Source organism: Aptenodytes patagonicus, chromosome 2 (assembly GCF_965638725.1).
Source record: "Aptenodytes patagonicus chromosome 2, bAptPat1.pri.cur, whole genome shotgun sequence".
NCBI lineage: Eukaryota > Metazoa > Chordata > Aves > Sphenisciformes > Spheniscidae > Aptenodytes > Aptenodytes patagonicus.
In genome coordinates, this window is record NC_134950.1 from 73,905,556 (window position 1) to 73,927,814 (window position 22,259).

At 36.2% G+C, this 22,259-nt stretch overlaps 1 protein-coding gene across 5 annotated transcripts in view; it reads left to right on the top strand.

Annotated features, from left to right (window-relative positions):
- Positions 1–21,534, top strand: part of PTPN3 (protein tyrosine phosphatase non-receptor type 3) — a 182,103-nt gene extending 160,569 nt beyond the window's left edge. For all 5 annotated transcript variants that reach the window (XM_076330221.1, XM_076330222.1, XM_076330224.1 and 2 more), the window contains 5 exons: positions 185–331; positions 4,452–4,580; positions 12,984–13,129; positions 13,780–13,915; positions 17,897–21,534. In XM_076330221.1, coding sequence (XP_076186336.1) covers positions 185–331; positions 4,452–4,580; positions 12,984–13,129; positions 13,780–13,915; positions 17,897–17,974 — 636 coding nt within the window. In that variant the 3' untranslated portion in view covers positions 17,975–21,534. The remainder of the gene's footprint in view (positions 1–184; positions 332–4,451; positions 4,581–12,983; positions 13,130–13,779; positions 13,916–17,896) is intronic.
- Positions 21,535–22,259: the final 725 nt, after the last annotated feature.

The window sequence follows — 22,259 nt, forward strand, 5'->3', positions numbered from 1 at the left end:
ATCTGGTTTAAATTAAATATTTAAAGATTTTTCACATAGCAAGTGGTGATCTTGGTTGTCTTATTACTCAGCTTGCCACCTTAATCTTCCCTCAACTCTGTTTGAATGAAATGCTGAACTAAAGAAAAATAGTACTTGAGTAGTGACAGCAAACTTTACATAGGATTTTTCTTTCTCTTTATAGATGGAAATTCCTTCTGTGGGCATTGTGAACAGGTACATTGCTACTCAGGGGCCTCTTCCACACACATGTGCACACTTCTGGCAAGTAGTCTGGGATCACAAGTTGTCACTGATCATCATGTTAACAACTCTCACTGAACGAGGACGGGTAAGTGTTCAGGTTCTTCGTATGCTGAAGAAATGTACTGTGCCTTTAAACTTTTTTCCCCATTGTTATGATTAAATAACCCTAAAACAGGCCAGCTTATTCTGTCGAATCATTTCTCTGAAAGCCAGGCTTTCTGAATTACTTACAGGAATAGATACTCTGCAACTTTTTTTTTTTAATGCTTCTTTGAAAACAAACCAGCAGTCTGATAAACAGAAATCACTGCGTTCACTCCATTTTGCTGATCAGCCAGGTACTGTGTGCTGTCTTTTTTTTTTTTTTTTCCTCCCCTCCCTTGAGAACTGGGCTCCATTGTTGCAGTTGTTCTCCTAATGATTCAGCAGACATCTGGAAGTGTGGAGCAGGTTGAGCAAAACTTGCAGTCTGGCTTCAAACAAGACTCTGCCATTGCAGTACTTACTAGTTTTAGCATGCTGGTGGTCAGAATTTAACCTCCTTACTTTATGTCGTAGGTTCTTTCCTAGAATTGCTCTGATAATTCTTTTTATTCTGTTTAAATTCTAGCGCTCCATTAATTTCAGAATAATACAGTGAAAACTAAAGCAATATCTGGTGTAGTCTGTTGTACTTTGATTTAACGTATCCTTTGTAGTTTTAAAGATGAAGTTTTTAGGTGATTCATGTACATAAAGGGATTGGTTTTGAAGTTTTAGAAGCTGAAAACTGAACAGTTTTTTAAAAAGATGGCGAAGGTGATGACTCTTGTATGCCATCACTGTACCTTTTATCTATATTTCCTATGTGATCTATCCTACACTATCAAATTTATCTGGTGTCCCAGTCAAAAAACAATGGGTTTGGAAAGCAAGAGAGTGAGTATTTCAGGTCCTAACCAGCATAATGACTGAGAAAGTAGGGACTGTTAAGCAACAATGTAATTCTTCATTGAAATGTATGAAAGAAGTGTGAAAGCAGAAAAGCAACAGATTTTAACCATGGTCAGGTTACATAGCTATTCATGGAGACAGACATTATTGAACATCATCTGGCACAAAAATGCTCCCTTCATCTTTTGACTGTATTGCAGTCAAAATAGCTTCCTGCTTTCTTTTCCTTGTACTGAGGAGAAACACAGGTTAATACTGGCCTGTACTTTGCCCAGTGGAACCTTCAAGGTGATTTGTCGCTAACTTCTAAACATCCTGCTGGTAAGTTTATACACCAGACACTTTTTGAGTTTTGTTTACTTTCAGAGATGTTTTACATTTGCCCAGTTTGTGGGTGACTTTTCAGGGATAGAAAAAGATGTATGTTCTTGCCAGAGTATCCCCATTGCCAAATGCCAAACCTTTTCCCAAACCCTGGAGGTTTTGCATTCTAGAATATCTCTTTATTATAGGATAAGAAAAACTCTCCCCCCCCCCCCCCCCCCCCGTAGTATTCATTTTTTAGAAATGGATGCATTATTTTGGCTTAAATTTAAAGGGGAAAGTATTTCAGATAGATTACTACAGTAAAAGTTTCAGGCATAATGGTTAAAATTTGGATTTCAAGCCATTGAAAATTGAACCCTAAGAAAGGTAAAATTAAGAAAGTTTAACATTTCAATATTTCCACCTCTTGCCACTCTGTATTAGTTTAAAAAAAGAAGTTAGAGACAAAAAATGTTATAGATGGCACAAGCAATGTTGATAAGTTGATAGAGAATCCAAATTAACTAAAGCTGAAATACAAACATGTTGGGAGTATCAATTTGTTGGGTTTCTTTTGGAGCTAGTAACAATTATTACTAAAACGTATAGGCAGTGAAGAGGACAATTATAGCTCAGCTGTTTTGGTCACACACGATTAAATAAGCTTTAAGTACAGTGTCTGGGGAGTTGTGTCAAGGTGGTTTTTTATTATTCCCTTGGATTTTCTTACAGCTCAGCTGGACTCTTTCTTTGGTATGGCTTTTTCATAAATCCAGTGGGTTCTTACTTGGAAACTACTCGGTTTATATTTGTCACATGAAGGCAATTATTTACAAGACTGGAGCTGCTGAAGTGGAAGATGAGACTAATTACTGGGATGAAATGTTGGAACCTTTATGTTGATGGGCAAACTTGAGCTGTCTTCAGTGAACAAGGATCTCGCTGAACTAGTATCTCGCTGGAATACTTTTTCAAGTTCAGTCTATTCCACAAAGTTTCAATCTTTGATTAGATGGAAAATGAGGTGGCAAACCTTCTGTCACCAGCGCTGCTCTAAGCTTACCTTTTAAAATGAGGAATAGATATTGGCGTTAGGATTGTTTCTACAAAAGTTACATGTACACTGACTAGATGTGCCTATCTCTCTGCCTTTAGAAGGTGAACCAGAAAAAGGAAGACTTTATAATTTCAGTAAGTAGAGTGGCAGGGATCTGAAGACCACCCTCTTAGTATCAGCAGCAGAAGACAGGAGAGAAAATGGTTCCTTATGCTTGTACACGGAATTGATTAATCTCTTTTCTTTTAGAACAGATAGTTTTTTATGGATGTAATTTTAATATTGAATTCCACTTCAGCTCTCACTTGTATTCTGGTGTACCTCAAACTGCATATGCAGTACATCAGGTGCATTCGCATGCATGTATGACTTTGCTTGTCACACGTTGGTAGGCTTGAAGGTTAATCCATTATGGCCTTGCAGGAAGCCTGTCTGAGGCAGAGGGCAAATTACACTTTCCTCCATCAGTAGGTATGTTTCTGGGCCTTTGTTTATAACTTCAGCATTTAGATACAATTAGTCATTTAGGAAGTTCTCTGCCTTCAGTCTTACATCTGACATAGAAAAGAAATACATATCTCTCTGACAAATGACATGCACATGAACTGAAGTTGTTTGTCCGTTCTTCCAGTTTCTGAGCTCAGTTTTCCCTAGAAAGTGTGGAGGGCAACTTCCATTATATGACCAAGTTACTGTGGATTATTGCGCCTGCAATAACTTTCTGTATAGTTTTCTTGCTACTAATGTTTATAAGCATTATTCTTATAATGCTTATAAAAATATTTTTGCCGTAAAACACAATACGATCGAGTGGAAAAATGAAGATGTTTTTCCCATTCAGTGAATTTCTGTCAAAAACTGAAGTAACACATAGCTCTTAGTGGCCTGAAAACTAATACCTGAGTTCAGGAAGCAATCTTCAGAAGATAGCTAGGGTTGCTTCATTACCTTCACCGCTTACTTTCAGGGAGAGAAGAGAAACTGTTCTTAAGGAAGCAGCCAGACAAGTACCAGGCAGGCTGAACTTCTGGGGGGTGCGTGTTAAGGGGTGACAGTGCTGTTGGGTATTCCTTTTCCTGCTCGCTCTCTCTCTGCAGAATGAGTTATCTCATAGGGCCTCCAGAAACGGAGCCCGCCTTGCTCTTTCCCTCAGCCGTGAGACTTCAGTGTTGGAATAGCGGGGGGACAGGTTAGTTCGCATTATTTTTTGCATTCCAGCATGATCTTGCTTCAGAGTCTAAGAATAATTCATGTTTGAAGAGACCTGTGGAGGTATCTGGTCCACTCCTCTCTGCTCAAAGCAGGGGCAGCTTTGATGTTCATGCAGGTTGTACAGCATCGTGTCAGTTAAGTTTTGATCATTTCCATGGATGGAGATTCCACAGCCTCATAGGGCAGCTTGTTTCTGTGCTTGACCATCCTCATTGAAATAGTTTTTGCCAACATCTAATCAGAATTTCCCTTTTTGCATTTTTTTCAGTCACCTCTTGTCCTTTCATTGTTCACTTTCAAGAAAAGTGTGGCTCTGTCTTCACTATAACCTGCTGTTAGGTGGCTGAAGATAATTATAAATTCTCCCCTACACTTTTCTTCCTAAGATGGAACAAATCCATGTGTTTCTCCTCCTACATTATGCCTTGAGAAGTCATTTTAGCGATTGCTGTTTAGTACCAGACAGAAAGCATCTTGCATCCAATTTACCTGAATTTTTATTAAAATGACTAAAATACAAATTTATAGAGAATTTAGCATGTTTTGTCATGTTATATTCCAGTTTGGATGTAAACACCTCACCAAGAAACCAGAATAGATTTTATACCGCTCCTTGAAGTCCCTGAAGCATAGGAGAGGAGGCTGGAAACAGAAGTGCTTGTATAAAGTCTTGATCTATGTTTAATTTTCTTTGCAGACCAAATGTCATCAGTATTGGCCTGATCCACCAGATGTAATGGAATATGGCAGCTTTCGTGTCAGATGCCACTCTGAAGATTGTACCATCGCTTATGTTGTTAGAGAAATGGTGATTACAAATGTTGAGGTAAATGCCCATTATCTTTAATTATCCCCAAGCAAGCTGAATGAATACGTGTACAGATAGGTCTATATAGACTCTGTGTCTGAGCATGTACATCTCTGTGTGTGAATATACGTGTGTGTATATATACACATTTTTATAAAAAGAATATGTATATATTACATGAATCAACATAGTATAATTATTTCTTTAGAGCTTCTTCAAAAACATACTTTTTGAAGTTCTATAATACATTAATACATTATGCTGTACAGGTACTGTAATAAGTTTCATAAAGAAGTTTAGTGCTTTTCTGTAAACAATTTTGCAGTCACTGATTCTTCACAAGTATTTCAATTTTCAATGAGTTTTTTCTAAGTAACTGTGCTCTTTCAAGGATGAAATATGGGTCACTTTGTTAGCTGTTCTAGCTGTATGTGCCATTAACCAAGTGAATCGTAATAGTGTTGTCTTGAGAGAAGATGCAGCATCTCACCAGCTCCTTTTCATCATCTTTAGTCAGATTTTAAAAAAGAAAAAAATCCTTATATATCTCAATTGAAATGTGCTCAACTTATGTAAGGTACTTACATTCCTTAGCTGTTAATGCTTTATACTAATGGGAGAGTTATAAAGCAAAGAGAAAGTTAAATACATGGAATACTTCTTGTGTATCAGCTTGTGTTGTGAAATCTGTGTTCAGATCACAGCTAGACTTCCCACAACCTGAATATAGGGGATGAAGTTTGGCTTTTGTTTGTAAGTTGTCCTACATTTCTTATGCATTTCCCTCTTCATCTCTTTTCCAAAATTCTGTGGTCACAAGTATTTTCTAAAAAGATGAAGTGTTTGTGCTATCATAAGATACGTGTGTAAGAAATCACTGTGTACTGACCAAATGCTAATTTACAGTTCCAATACTAGTCAATATTTTAAATTTCTGTATAGTTAAGTAGATTTTACTGTTAATAGAATTGCTAGTAGTAAGAAAAAGGAAATGCCTGTTTTAAAATGTAACATTTCATTGATGTTCTTGCAGCAAGATGACCAATCCTTTAGTCTCATAAATTTGTAACTGAATGTATCACTTGACACTGCATCCAAATTTGTTTTAACATGATTAAGATTTCCTTTGTAGTCATGAACATGTGAGATGCCAGTACTTAAAGGTCTCTCAGTTAAGATGGTTTACAGAATTTCAGTTCCTAGCTATGAGAAACCATCCAGTCAGGGACCAGCATGATTTTTGGTTCTGTTTTTCAGCCAATTAATCTGTAAGTGTTAAACTTGAATGTCAGCACAGAAGAAACTAACCTCATTAAGGCAGTACTGCAGAGTATATGTAGACAAACTTTTAGTCCCTGTCACTCAAATCAGTTGATTGCCAATTAACTTTGGTTAGCTAATGCGTCTTTTAAATTTCAATTTACTCTTTTCAAATACGTGTTCTTTTACTTGGTTAGAGTTTATTAAACTGGTACATAATTTTGAGTAAATTTACCAGTGACTGTATTCAGTATGTGTTTTCACTTCAGGTGTCTATTTACTAGCATGTGATAAGTCAAAATCCTAATGAGAACAGGGCAGTTAGTTTTATTTTTCTTTAATACAAGTTAATTCTTTTTGAGATAAAGGTTGTGTGAGAATAGTGTGCTGTTGTAGACATGTTAACAGATGTGAAAGGTACAAGGATCTTTAACTGCATAAGTTGTCTCATGATAACTCTCAGTTGAGAACATCGTTTCTAATGCAAAGGTGTATGCTTGCATAGATTTCATCTAGGTTAGGCAAAAGCATGCTAAAGCTAGTCCTAGGTGGATGTGTGTTTGTTGTGGTGAGGGGAAGGTTGTTCTGAGTTTTTTGGGGTTTATTTGGGTTTTTTTTTTCACTAAAGGCAAGTTTATTTGTACACTTAAATAAAGCGGCTAGACTCAAAAGAACACTCAACATTGATCTGTCCCATACAGTAAAAATATCACCCTAATAGTCGATAGCTCTGTGTGCATTTGGCATTTCAGATGGAAATAAAAACCTTTGTAGCTTGTTAAAACATAGTGAAAGAACTCTCTGAAACACTGAAGTATCTCCTAGTTTTACACATCATTTAGCTGCTTTCTTAAAGCTGACCAAATGTATTCTTTTGGCATCTCGTGATTGAGTAGACTTTGCAAAGCTTTATAGGTACTACCTCTCACAGATATTATTGTTATATTCTTTAAAGAATACATAAAAAGTCATCTGAATTCAAACCAAGTTTTTATTATTGCCTGAACTAAGGTGAGCATCATTGGACTGCTCTTTATGAAGACAAGTAGCTTTTAATAGTAAGATGGATAAAGCTTCCAAACTCACAAAAGACTTGATTTCTGTTGGAAAGGCATATTTGTGAGTTTCCTGTGAATTAAGTTGCACAGAATTCAAATCTGCCTTTAGGGGAAAATAGCTCAAAAGAGAAGTTTATGAAATGATGCCCTTGGCCTTTTGTTTATATATGTTCAGAAGACTTGAGGAACAAGAAACTTTTTAGCGTTTTTCTGACGCAGTTTAACTCGGTGCTTCTTTACCTGTAATTGAAGATCAGCAAATGACTGCAAATGCGTGAAATATTTGTAACCTTTCTAAGCCTCATGAAATGAAATAAGGATTAATTTCCTGCCTTTTCTTTTCAAGACCAAGATTGAAAGCTATCCTGTAGCAAAATGAAAGAAAAGCAAATAAAGCACTAAGTTTGGGGGTTTTGAGGTTGGTTTTCTAAAAATTTAAAAAAAAAAAAAGCTTCAGAACACTTGGGGGACCAGAACAGACAGACCAAGGAAATTGTGTAGTGTGAGTACAAACTTCATCACACAGTGCACTATTTTGTAAAACAAGATAAATATTTCTTTTTAATCATTGAAAAAATAGCATGGGAAGCCTGAAGCAAACTTTCATTCAGTTTTGTTTAAGATAATTGCCTTGCAAATATCATTGCCCATTAAATCTCACCAATTTCATCCAGTTATGTTTTGTAAAAAACTTCTTTGCTGCTTTCCCTTGTTTAAACAAGCATTTTTCTTTATTTCAGTTAAGTGTGACTAGAACCCAGCCATGAACTTAGCATGGCTGTGGAGATGATACTTGCTGAAGCATATTACTCACATAACTTTGAAGAACTGTAATTTTGCAAGTTTGTTTTTTTTATTCTGCTACATCTTATGTTAGTTGTTGCCACACCTTGTTAGTTATTTCCAAAGTGCCCTGCCATTCTCCCACCTAATCAGTCTTATTAACTAAACTTAATCATTCAAAGAAAAATATTCAAGAAGTTTAAAAATTGATTGAATTTCATCCTTTAAAGACAGTTATACCGTTGCTATAATGAATGAGGAGTGAGCGCCATGAGAGAGCACTTACACCTTATAAACAACCCAGGTCAAGGTAATTAAGACAATTCCTTGTGTCATAATGTGGACTGTTTAGCATGATTGTGCAGACAATGACAATGCAAATAGAGGGATTTGGGGAGATAAGGTTCTTTTTAATTTAAAAGCTATCACTTTCCATGGACATCACAATGATGGAGGGGATGGTTTGAAGAAAAAGAAGATAAATTGATGCGGCAGTTCAAACAAATTGAAGATTAAGCATAAATTCATTTTGCTAAGGAAGGATATTGCTGTTTGCTGAAGGGAAGAGGTAAAATTGCAAGATGAAGAATGACTGGTATCTTTCTGTTTATGAATGACCAGCATGTAGGCCTTCTAGTGATGGGGTTAAATTGATATTAGGTGAAACAAAGGCAGCAATGTAAATGAGTGTACTGCCAGCACTTTCTGCTATAAACAGCTGAAAATAGAATCCCTGTAATTTTTACACATCTTAATCATTTGGGCTGAGGCTTTACACGCCATTTGTCTTCCTTGCCAGATACATGTTGTACAACAGTTTGGGGGGGGGGAAATGTTGAGTTTGCTCATGTTAAAGATTCTTAGATTGGTCCACTGAAACTTTTGCTTCTGCACATTAAGCAAGACCTTGTATTTTCTCTTTCCAAAGAAATCTGTATAAATTTGACCATGTCATAAATGTCTTGAACAAACCTGTTGCACTGCAGAGGTATTTTAAAGGCTTCTCTGAAAATTGTCTGCATTGAACATGTTCTGTTCTGTCAAATACGTGTGATAGAAGAAAACGAGTTGGCTTTGAATAGTAAAGAGCTGAAGAACAAAAGTAGATTAAAAGTGTTATGGCAAGGGTGTACAGAAGCATAATGAGGTGGGAACAGTGGTCCAAAGAAATGCCAAATGCCAAAGTATCTACTCTACAGAAACTAGGCTTTAACCCTGATCACTGAGTCTCAGCTTTCAAGGTGTATTTGTGAAACTCACTAGCAAAGAGCATACCTTTTCCCGCTTAGAAGATAATAGGACCATTTCAAGGTTAATGTAGTTCTACATGGTGAAATTTCTTTTCATATTTTTTTATTGAAGATTATTATATAACCTAAACCAAAAAGGGCATTAAATAAAAAGGTGAAATGCAAAATCAGTTGCTTGGATTTTAAGAAAAGTCAAAATTAAGGTTGACTTTTCAAGCTTAAATTTCCTTCTTTCTATATAAGTATTACCATTCTAAGCTGTGCGTGTTGTTTTTCTGAAGAACACCCGATTCTTTTATTAATCAGGGAGAGTCATTTTAGGAGAATGAAACTAGGAAGCCTGCCTTTTGATGTAATTATAACAAGCAAGGCTGCAAACTGCAGAAGGATGAAGAATGATATTTTTGTGGCTGAAGGTCTTGACAATGAGATTGTTTTGCAAGTGTCACAGCGGCCATTTGAAGCATTACCTCTGACAGCCCTGTACTTTGTCAGGAGTTGCAATCCCAATGGCAGACTTATTAGAAAAGATATGTGTCTTTACGCTGCGTTTTTGAGCAAAATCTAGAATGTTAGTTTAACCAGAATGAAGTTGCTTTTGCAGTAAGATGTCTTGAATTTGCACAGGAGGGGTAGGTACAAGTACATCTTTTTCTTGGCTGACACCTTTGCTGCAGCAACAATAACCATTATCAGAAGGACAGTAACAAATACCTTGGGACAGATATGATGTCTTAGACCTCTGTAGCTGCTTGCCAAGTAAATGTGAGTTAATGCCGTGAAGCAGCTAAATGTTGGCCAAATGGATGATGATAAACTGGGAAAATTACATAATCCAGAAGTGTCACTGGAGTCTGTAAGTTGTTTGGACTCTTTTTTTTTTTTTTTAATCCACCAGTTTTAAGCTGATTTGTGGAAATACCGAGTGCATAAATTCAATTGAAATCAGTCCATGTGAGTGCAAAAAACATTAAATATTTTTGGAACAACAAGGTGTATGATGTCAAGTTAGGCAAAAATAGCAACCAGGCCATGAGCAACTCTTGCTGTCTCACTTTCTGTAAGTTTAGACTTATAAAACAGGACTAATAAAGCCAGATGTTATAAAGAGAAATTCTACATTTATCAGTCATTAGGACGCTACAATAATGACTGTCATTGAAAACCTCAGTGCAAAAAAAAATAAATTTGTGGAAAGGATTTAAGCTGACTTGCAGAGAATAATGGTTTGGACAGCAACCTGAGTATAATGAGAAGCTACCTTTTATTTTCCATTACCAGGTTTGTATAAGGAAGCAGAGTCTGGCAGAAATACTGTGTTTAAAAATAAGTATTGATAATAGGACATGTACAGTGGGGCTAACTGTGGGACCAGTAACTATAATTCTAGCACTTTTTTAATGTATGAATGCTAGATTCTAGTAACCGTGATGGTCTTTTAATGCAAGTTATTTCCATGTCTGGTGGTATTTGGCTGGCATTTTCTGAATTTGAAAGCTGACTTTCCTTATGAGTGTAAAGACTTGAAGACTTTATATTAAAAAAACCCACATACTAAAAATAGATTTAAAAAAATCTGGACTTCATCAGAGTACTGATTTGATATCTTCTGCATGAGACATAAAAGTATTAGAATTAGAAAAACTAGTTCTAACGTATATGACTATAACTACTGTTTACAATAGGTTTAACTTACTAATAAAAAATGAAGTCTTTTAAAATACTTGTGCATTTTGAAAAGCGAGTGATGTAATGGTCAAGTTTTAACAATTTGAATCATCTTGGAAGAGCTCAACCAAAAGAATCAAAACTGATTACATCGAAATACAAATAGCTAGGAAACTATACTGAAGCTTGAGGCATACCTGGAAAAATTAACAAACAGCTGTGTTGGTCTCTAGGGATGAATAGGGCATGTAACAGACCGTGAAGATTATCACGCTGAAAGAAGCAGCTCTGAGGACTAACAGCATGTTCTTACAGTCTATTCTTACTCTGAATAAGTCCTATGTAACATGCTTGTTATACTTAATATCGATGAACTATTTTAAAAAAAGTGCAACTCGCTATATTTGAGCCTGAATTGCTGATAAGTAAAAATTAAGTTAACTCTTTCCTGAGCTTGTAAAATGGCTTTTGATGCTACAGATCGCTTTCGGTGGTTCTCAGGTATGCCACTGGCACTTATCCATGATAGATGGCTTGAAGTTCTTGATGCACGTGGAAGGTGACTGGATACTCGCTCTTGGATAATTTTAGAATGAAGCAAGACTTTGTTTCACCTGAATGCTGTAATTCAAATGTCTCTGATTTAAGAGAATTAGCTCAAACTGTTACATGTAATTGCTGCGCTATCTCATTTCCCTTTTGAAGAGGTTCTGATTAAGCATGCGCAGATTTGCACAAGAGGACTTTTTAATGATATTTTCTTGTCATGTTTTTGTATTTTTTCAATCTGTGGCATTTCAGAAAAAAATTAAAGTGTAATCGTTTGATCAAGCTCAACTACATAGTAGCAGCAAAGCTGAGTAGAAAAAGGCCATGCTTTTTCTTGCAGAGATCCCGGTTGTTGTGGGGTCTTTTGATGACCTGGATGATAGATCCCAATGCAATTTGTATTACAGCGAGCTTGGTCATTAATGTTACATTGCATTGTCCACCTGGGCCTTATGCTAGACCTTTTAATTGTGATTGCTCAGGCTCTGCCTTTAAGAAGCAAAGTATGAGCTGTGTTGTTTATCTTCATGTCCCTGGAGGCAATTGTAAACTTCTGCAATTGCTTTGACTGGAATAAACGCATTTCCTAGGACTCTACTTGGTACATAGGCAGTAGTTCTTCTGTCTTCTGTATCTTACTAGCCTGCTCCCTGGGAGTGGAACCACTTCCTCCAGTGGAAGAGGAAAGCAAGCAGTTGAAGGCATTTAAAACAGGTCATATATTTCAGTAGATGTGCACTTAAGAGAAAAGGAGAAAAACCCTCTTAAAGTCACTGGCATCATGAAAACATTCTTGCCTGGATGACTAGGGAGACGCCAACTTTTATAGACTAATACAGTGATAAAGGAGAGTTTTAGTTCAGTAGGGTGTCAAATGTTAAGTCTAGTAATGGACATCGATAAAATGCAGCTAACAGTTTAACTGTTGCTAAACGTGTGGAAGAAATAAAGGAACATGAAGACTTGTCTCAGTTTGTAAAGAGCGAGATATTGTCATGGCATGATGCAGCAGAGGTCAGGAGTCTCTTAGGTTTTTTCCTTCCCACCCTAATCATTGGTTACATCTGTAACACAGCAGTTGAGCCCAATCTGAATGCAAAGATGATCGAGTGATTTCATAATCAAAGTTAACAAAAAGCTAAACTGAAAGAACTTCTGTAAAACTGTTTTTTTAGGTATAATTGAATGAAAAAAGAGCTCTTCATACAACAGAATCTTTTAACTAATTATATTGCTTCCAAACAGAAAAGTATCCTTCTGTGGGTCATTCATGTATGTACAATGGACATGTATGTATGAACAATATGTATATTGTTTTCTAAGAGAAACCAGATTTAGCAAATGTTGCAGGCAACTTTATATTATAACTGAATCTGTAAGTACACACAGACATACATATTTAGAATAGATTGTGTAGCCCCAAGACCCTGTTGTTTTGATATTGTTCTCAGTAGTTGTTCTGCTGTTTTCAGCTGTTTATTCTTCTTCTAACCTGTTCTAAACTATAATATAGTACTATTATGCATAAGTCTTGTAGCATTTTACCTCAGGTGAATCACTGATGTCAAGGTACGATAGGTCAAGTCAATAAATTCAAAAAATTAAAATCTGTTTAGATTGCAGAAGTTAAACTTGGTATCTCATTTATTTAGAAAATGTTACGCCTTTTGTATGCTTTCTAAGAATTATATGTTCATACTTCAGTCTGAGTTTTAAAATGACAAACATTTTCTACATCATATGCATCTTATAGCATCTGCAGAATACGCTTACTGTGAAAAGTATGACTTGTATCTAGTAAACATCAGGAGTCATAACACTGAACACTTTTTGAAAACCTTACTGTATTTTAGACAGAACAACACCATACTGTCACCCATCTCCAGTACGTTGCTTGGCCTGATCATGGTGTCCCTGATGACTCCATGGACTTCTTGGAGTTTGTGACCTGTATGAGGCCAAAGAGAGTAGAGAATGAGCCGGTCCTTGTTCACTGCAGGTACTTGTGTTTTAAAATTCTGGTTATAGATTTGCTTCAGCCTTAGAATAAGCATTTGCTTTGAAAAAGTTTGTCTGTAAGACAGGAGATCCCTTGAATTAGATGAAAACGTTAAATGGTGCAATACCAGCATTCACTGTTGAAGACGGAAGCACTGGTGTTGTATCTAAAGGACAAGTTTCTTTTCTCTCCCTCTCTCCTGCAACCTTTTGGTGAAATGGCTTAGTCATGTAACTATCACAGAGCTGATAATCTGCAATGTAAGCTGTTCTCCATTTTTATCCTCTACCACTGTTGTAACCTCATTTTGAATGGTACTGCAAAGGTTTTTTTTTCTGCTGTTCAAGAGCCTGTCAAAAAAAGTCAATGAGCCCTTACCTTTTTTAGTCAAAAATACCAAACCAGTACATTTAGATTTGTAAGCAGTTATAATTGTTAAAAATCCATTTACTTTAAGTGAGGTTTTAATAATTGGCAGGAAATATTACTGAAGTTGCTTTAACAATAAATTTTGCACTCTGTTCTAATTTTATTAAGGTCTTCCTGTAATTTCTAAGGCTATTTAGCATCCTAGTATTAAGACTGTGATATGAGTCTGGTGCATTGCAAAAACCTAATTTTACAGACTATTTTTCTGTTACATCTCTCAGCGCTGGAATCGGTCGCACGGGTGTATTGGTCACTATGGAAACAGCCATGTGCTTAATTGAAAGAAACCAACCTGTTTATCCGCTGGATATTGTACGAAAAATGCGAGACCAGCGAGCCATGATGGTGCAAACATCAGTAAGTGATGGAGAGGAAGCCTCATTTTCTGTATATATACTGCACTTGTCCAGTTTTAAAACAGATCCAAAAATTTTTTAAGTGATCTAGTTGTATGAGTTTTCAGTTGCCATTATATTTCATGCTTCCTGCATTTAGCATAACATAACGTGGTGGCAAAGGCTGCTTCACTTGCGAGGTGTGTATTTAACTTTTTGGTAAGTATTTCTTACTTTGCCATTAAAAGATAATTGATTTCTATACACTGCAAGTAGTTAGAATGCATAAAGTCAGACTTGCCCAAATCATCTGTTCACAGTCCTTTGTCTAAATTCTCTGCAAGAAGCTAGAATAATTTTTTGCTTTCCATTCTAGTACAGAGCCTTATAGGAAGTTGCTAAACTGAAGGTAAAATTAAAAGGTAAAATCATTTGTGGTATGATTTGAAGAGAGGAAGTGGCTTTTCAAGAGGCCACTTTAGGAGTAGAAATTCGATAGGAACAATGTATGTTTGGGTTTTTTTTTTAATTGTGCCACTACTCCAGTCTGGAGAGTGGAGAAATTCAGGAGAAGTTGGGTAGTATCAATAACTGAAATAGGAAAGTAGAAGGTGATTTTAATATAAAAGTGGTTCAAAGACAATTTGAGATCATGAGGGCAATTTTGTGTCAGCTTTGGAAATGAACATATTGACGTTAGAGACCAAGGATGAAGGATGGGAGGCTCTACTTTCTTGAGTAGATGTTGAATGACAGAATATTAAGTGTGGGTTATCTGAGAGCGCTACATGCTCTATGACAAATGGAAGTAAAGGGGTTTAGACCCACAAAGTCAACAGTTAAACTGGGCATTTACATCTCATCTTCAAAAGAAGATGCCTTGGTTTCCACTTGATCAAGGGAAGGAAGAAGGTAACTTGAGAAAACAAATTCTATTCATTAACAGGTTAACGACTGCAGGAGCTAGCATTATGATTGACTAGATGGGGAAAAAGTCTTGCGTTATCAAAGGGTGTGAAAGTGTCAGGAATTACGGTTGCTTGTGTAACATTAGAGTGCTTTGTGAGCAGAGGTTGTTCATGCATGCTGCTGGGACTCTTGTCATTCATTGCAGTATGAGTGCACTCTCTGGAAGTGCTTTGGGACTGTATGGTTGAGGAGGGAGTTGTCTGAATAGTCCCCTGCCTGTTCCTTGCAGAAATGGAAGCTGAGCTTATGTCAAAGGATGTCATGAGATGAGAAACACTAGCCTCAAGGTTAAGGAAGCTGAATGTTGACTTCTGGAGTAGTACCTGTCTGCGCCCCTCAGTTTCTAAAATGAACTGAGCAGGTTCAGGCTTAAACTTTCTAGAGGTGGTCATCTTTTTGAGAATCAGACAGGAGAACCTGAAGTAAACTTCAGCTTGCCAGAAGGCCAAGTCCCTCCTGTTACAACAGGAAGAAATCAGCAGGAATTGTCCTTGCACTCTACAGTTTGATGCAACTGAAGAATATGGGGAATAGTAATAAATACACTGACAATCAGACCCCCAGTGTGGAAAACCGAGTATCTAAAGTAGGATTCTTTACCTTGCCTGCTGTGTTCCACAGTTCACTATCAGCGCAATCAGGAGAGGGATGATCTGTAGCAGCAATACTGTGAAACTAAATTCACTTCTTATTTCTGAAGTATGCAGATACTGTTGTGAAAAGCCAATGAGCAGAATTGGCATACTCTACTGTAAATGAGACACAGAAGCAAGCACTCAGCTGTGAGAAAGCAGAATATCAGAGCTGCATGTTAACGTTTTGATCTATCCTGGGTGCTCTATCGCATTCCCATGCCTGCATTCCAGCTAGCCCCACTGCTCATATTTGATATAGGGCTTCTGGGAGAGAAGCCATTAGGGATTGTTCAGTTGTAATAGAGGGATTGTTCAGTTGTAGTAGCCTTGCCTGAAGCATGTTCAGCTGCCCTGTAGGGATTGTGTGTGTGCTCCAATTCTGAGATGACACACGTAACCAGATGCATGTTGTGAGTTAAATCAGACAGGGCGTAGTCAGTAAGTAAGAATGGTCTCACCAGAGCTATTAGCTGGTCAGTTTAGTGTCTGCTGTTAATCCTGTGAAAGCTGTAGTTTCTCAAAGACCTGTAATTTGGTCATCAGGAACAGTAAAACAAAAGCTTCGACCAAAATACAACAAAATTTGTGTAACTGTATGGCCTTTCATTTAAAAAAAAAAAAAAAAAAAAAAAAAAAGAAAAACTAACCATTATGTTCCATTAAAGAGAAATTAGAGATACTAAAAAATACAGAAAGCAGTGCTTCAGGACGTACATAATAGAACTAGTTATCAGCTGAGTGAGCAGTAAGAATACACGCAACAGATAAGAGCAAAGAAAACAAGTAGTCAGAGTCTGAGTCAGAGGAAGCAATGCTGAAGTACTCATTCTTATTTGTTCAGTAACTTGATCACACAAAGGAGTTAACAGAAGTATTGAACAGAGCACTAAATATCACACTTGGCTTGCTCAGGCAGTAGAAATATGCAAATGACAATAACAATGAAGAGAAAAGTCAAGGTAATTAAGAAATAAAGACAAAAGAACAGAGTGATATTGAAGGTGGGAGTAATTGACTGAAGGGTTGAAAGAAAAGGCAGGAAAATTGAGATGTGGAAAATCAATTTCCATCCCCCAGTTTTCCGTAAGTTTTTCTGTACTTAAGAGAAAATATAATGAAGGTTATGGACAAGAATAACGTTCCTACCTACTGGTATTTAAATGCAACCTAGTGTCCTTCACAGTCCAAGCGTTATCTTTTAGCCCTGTCCTTTGAGAGATGTTGGGGGAATGTTTCCAGATGCTCCTGGAGAGTTGATGAGGGCTGACGTACACGGGCAGCTGGGAGAACATTTCAGATGTGTAAAAAAGGATTTAGAAAATGTGAAGCTGCGCTTCTCTGAATATATGACATGGAGCTTTGGAGAAAAGTGTTCACTTGGGGGTTTTGACAATAGCAAAAAGTACTTTTGGAGAAGAGGAGAGGTACGCTTTGATCTTTGTAAGTTCTTTTAACTTTCCAGCATCTTGAGTTCTTGGGTTTGTGTTAGTCATAAAAATTTATTCAGGCTATATGGATTTTTAGTTCTGCACTAGTCCTCTTGCTAATGTCTCCTTGTATCACTTTTCAGAAAGAGGCTCACAGGCTAATTGCTTTTAACAAATAGGTACATCACAAGATCATGGAAGAAATAGTCTTTGTAATAGCATAATTCTGAAACGAAACGCTAATCTAGTTTGTGAAGACTTTAAGAACTAAATAAGCTCAAAATGTTGTGTGACAGAAGAATTAATGTCACTGCCACTCTTCAAAAATATTCATTCCAAAGGTTTTGATCCCATTCTGTTACAAAAGGAGATGTGTGGTCTGATCACAAATTGAAAATAAAGTGACTCCATATTCTGCAATAGTGTAGGTAGTTTAAACAGAAAGTTTTAACAAGGCAGTTGGACCTATATAACCTATATGGTAACTTTAAATGTGGTTTTGGTCACATAACTTAAACGTGTCCCGTAATATGTAACTGCAGGATTGGCAAGGTTAAAATACTTGTAATAATCAGATAACAGTACCAAAAAAATAGATGAGATGTATAAAGAATTTAAATAACTAGTTGAACTTAAAGTCAGAAGAATCATATAAATTTGCATAGCTTTTACAAGTAAATCCTATTCCCTGAGATTTAAGCATGTGTTCTTTTAGATTTGGGGATTGTGTTTTCCTTGGTGTGAGATTTTTAATGCTTGTCCTTCAAAGAAGAGTAAATGTTACCTTTGTTTGCTGTGAACAGAGCCAGGAGAGTTGGATTTTCTCCTTCCCTCTTTGTATCTCCTCTCCTGTCATTGTCCAGGAGAAAAGGAAGCAGTGGGACTGTTAGTCCTATTAAATAAAATACTACTGTATAATCAGGAGTCTAACTAATCATCCATAAATGTTTTTGTTTTTTCTTTCTTATACAGAGTCAGTACAAATTTGTTTGTGAAGCTATTCTTCGTGTTTACAAAGAAGGATTGGTTCGACCACTGGATTCCAGTTAGCACAGCAGTGAAGGATAAATTATTTTTCCCCCTAAAAAGACTGCTCTTTAAAGCAAGGGCTTGTTTCTGAAAACAACTAGAATGGACTAGAAGCCCACGAAAAGACAGATGAGCACATTTGAACTGTGGCACTTTAAATTTCTCAAGAAGATTGCTAAATCATGTACAGTATAACGAAGTCATGTAGATAAATATACGAGAGCAATTGTGTGTAATATGCTTTATTCACATAGACACCATAAACAATCATGGAAACCTTAATACATATCTTCTACTGCCTTAAAACACCCTTCACTCTGGAAGTTACAAAGGTCCTTGTGTTTCTTTTGAAAATGCAAAAAGAAAACTAATAGTATTGAAATGATTCAGCTTAAGAAGGTATTTAATATCTTTGTGTTGTATGAAAGTTTGTTGAAGGTGAATACTGGTGACTTTCTTATTGGGACACTAAATATTCATGGAAATGTAACCTCGACTTCTAAAAGGCTGATGAAGAGCTCTAAATGCTAATGCATAACTACTGTACATTAAGAGCTGGAGAAATTAAGTATTCAGTTGCCATAAATCTATTAGTAAGTATGCCAGCTGTTATAATATGCTTCTTAGAAATCACATCTACTGTATGTGATGTGCAAAATAATGCTGCGTTTAAGCATTTATGCAGATGGTACAGTCTACATCTGTTGATCAATTTTAATTGCAACTTGCCCGTTTAACAGTGACCTGCTTCTTACAGTTTTAGTTATTGTACTCCTTTTCTTCTGTCCATCTCCTTTATGCTTGTTTTTCACTGCTGTTTCTATATGTGGACTGAAAACATTTTAACTTAAAATGAGGTTTAATTCTTTCACCTTTGTTTCCATGTGTATTTATGAGTTCTCAGATGTAAATGTGGATTAATGTTGCACACAAGTACTAGACTTTTGACTTACTGTATATGCAAAGTAGTCTAATCCGATACTGGAAGAAAAATTACTACTGAACCCATCAAATATGTTGCTGCTAATTCAAGGTGTGAAGCTCACAAGGGCACAGGTGTTGCTAGTGTTCAGGTGGTGATAAAATGTTGACTCGCTGCCCTTCAGCAAAAACTGCTCTTATCCAGTGAAACACAACTCCCTTTTGCAAGAGTTCTGCGGATTTACTGTGTTTCTTGCTTTATGGAAATGCAGCTAAATTCACATGAAGATTTACGTGGAAAGAGAGAACGAATTTGTATGTTGATGAATAATTCACCCTAAGGTACACTGTCCTCCATTTCATTTCAAACGGGAGAATTGGACTTTCTGAACAATATAACCACATTTGTATGATGTTAATTTATTTTGTGTGTGCTTTTTGATTACCCTGAGGTAGTTCTTCATTTTTGAATAGTGTTTAAAAAAAAAATATTCTAAGGGACTGTTTAAAACTGTTATTTAAAAGATTAGTCCTAAATTAGGAAAAATTTTTATGGGGCATATTAGCCAGATGTTTATATGTGTATAAAAGAGAAAATTAGATAATTTTCTTTTTAGAGAGATATATATACACACACACATTCAGATATATTTTAGAATTATGGTTTGTATTATGGATATTATCATTTATATCTGGAGTTTCATTATAGAAACTGCCACAGCTGCACAATATGCATCTCATGTTACCAGAAGGTTGTGGTTTTTCCCCAGGACATAGCTGAAACGTGAATGTAGGATGTGCTAAATTGCTGACTCTTGTCTTCTGTAGGCTTGGTCCTTTCTTCAAGATCACATTATTAGTTATAGGTAAAGAAGATACCTGGTTACTATTTATTGATCAAAAGAGTTTTAATTGGAACACGCAGGGTAATTGGCAACGTGGAAAGCTTCTTGGCTTTGTTAGGTTGAAGGGTGAACAGGTTTGTGCTCATTCTTATACACTGCATTCTTACATACTGTAATATTTTTGGGTCATTATCCTCTTGCTTGACTGGGCACAGATTGGAAGGCAAGGGACTGTAACTCTGGTTCACTCTTAACTTGCTGAACTGCATCAGGTCACTCAATCTGTCTGTGACTCCAAATGTAAAACGATACTGGACATGCACGTGTTGCTTGGGGATCTTTTTTTGAAAAATACATGTAGAGAAGTGTACAAGCGCAGACTGCCTGCTGTTGTTAGAGGGAATACTGAGCAGTAAGAAAACCTGGTGGCTCTTTCCCACGTGAGGAGTAGTGGGCACTAGAGAATCTGTGCCTGCTGGGTGGGTGGTTAACACAAGCTCCCTTTTCTTATAATGTGTGTGCCTTTCTGTAAAGCATCTTTTTTAAGTTTTGTTGTGCCCAGGTCTCAAAGTCATCCCTTGTAGTTGGCGTGACTTGCAATTAATAGTTTGTCAAGAAGTGAAAAAGGCAAGGAGGAAAAAAACCTAGAAAATAAATAGTAAGAAAAATATTTAGAGCATCTCTTTGTGACATCTGTTTCTTTCAGGGAAGTACTTGATTAAACTTACGGTTTATTTGTGTTCAAGGTTATTGATATATTCCTATCACTATTTATGTTTCTTCATGTCAAGTATGTATTTACCAAAACACTGTAAATTTATTCCGTATAGAATTCCGGTCTGAAGATACATGGTATAGGCTTGACTTAGGTTAGTATGTGTATGTTTGAATGATGATGGTCATATTGTGACAACAAATGCTGCTCTTGTTCTGGTTAACTTAGACGGTTTTGGTAATACCATTTGTGAACTCTTATTTGATTTTAATAACTTGTTTGAAATTGCTGGCCACTGACACTACTCAAAGCTATAAAAATATTAATCTCTGTAATATCAGAATTTTTTTTTAAAACCGTAGAGCAAATATTAACTACGCAAGTATCTTGTACATTGTGTCCATCTTTATTTCAGTCTTGCTGGGTTTTGCACATGTACCTGTAGGGTCCATAGGGGAGAATGAAGGGGTTTTGTCTTCTCTCTGTAGTGTGTGATGACTTTGCACTGAATGATGTATGCCTTAGATCTGATCTCACAATGAAAGCATAATTATGAAAACATCTTAATGCTGGCTTTTGTTTCCACAAGAATTAGGAAATTAAAAAGGCACAGAGTTGAATTTTTTTTTTTTGGGTAGGAGTTAAAACTCCTAACACAAAATTTTTAACTGTCAAGCAATTGACAAATAGCAAAAAATGCTGTGAAGTCAAGATTCTGTATAACCTTCATAAACAGTTTAACCTCGATTTTGCCTGTGCTTGTGATCATGACAATAAGTATTCAAAATTTCTAGCATGGCGGTGGATGAAGAGGGAGTAATAAGCTTTTGAGGGTTTCATCACTGTGAAATACACTAACATTTATTCTTCAAAATTAAACAAATTTTAACTAAGTGGCTTTATATTTGATATGGAAGTAACTAAAATGCCTATTCAGAGTGTCTTCAGAAATATAACAGGGGAAGACTTCTGGGATGGAGGTGGGAGGGAAAGATCTTACCATGTATTGAAAATAAGAAAAATGGTGCCATAAACCATGAATGCCTTTTGTGTAACAGGATGTATGAAATATGAATCATTAAAATACAACCAAACCTTGAGTAGTGGTGGTGTTTTGCAAAAAAAAAAAAAAAAAAAAAAAAAAAATTTGTAATCCAGGGTTTTGCTCTCAATAATCCTGTCTTTTAGGTGTTGGTACTAAATTATATGCAATCAAAATGTACCTAAGGATTCAGCAATAGCTCTTCATATACACTCTTTTTTTTTTTTAACAGTTGGTTCTCTTTTTTTCCTCCTTTTTTCTGCTATGCAATACTTGGTTAAAAGTATATATATCTTTCAAAAGAACTGTAGTTCTGAAATATCTAATGAACTATGCATTTGCTTTATTACAAGCATAATTTGATACTGTTTTACAACAGAAGTTCTTCCCTGTAGATAGTGTTCTTATGTGTCAGACTAAATGCATAAATGGTCCACTGATTGAAAACGTTGAAAATAGACACACATGGTTCATATTCAATCAATTAAAATTTAAACATAGTTATTTCACTGATAATGGCTTTATTGTTATATCCTGAAATGTAGCATTTAAGTGCAAGTTTATTTTACTCCTTCACATAAAGCCTTTCCAGAAAGAACGTGTGCTGGGAAATGTTTGTATTTCAATCGGTAACCTGCAATTAGTCTACTTGGTTAAAAGCATTTATTAATTGAAACTATATAGAAGGTGAAGTTGTGTCATGAAATACTGTGTTCAAAGACAGTTGACAGCCAAGTGAATGATTAACTCATTATATAAAACATAATGTTTTGATTAAATGGA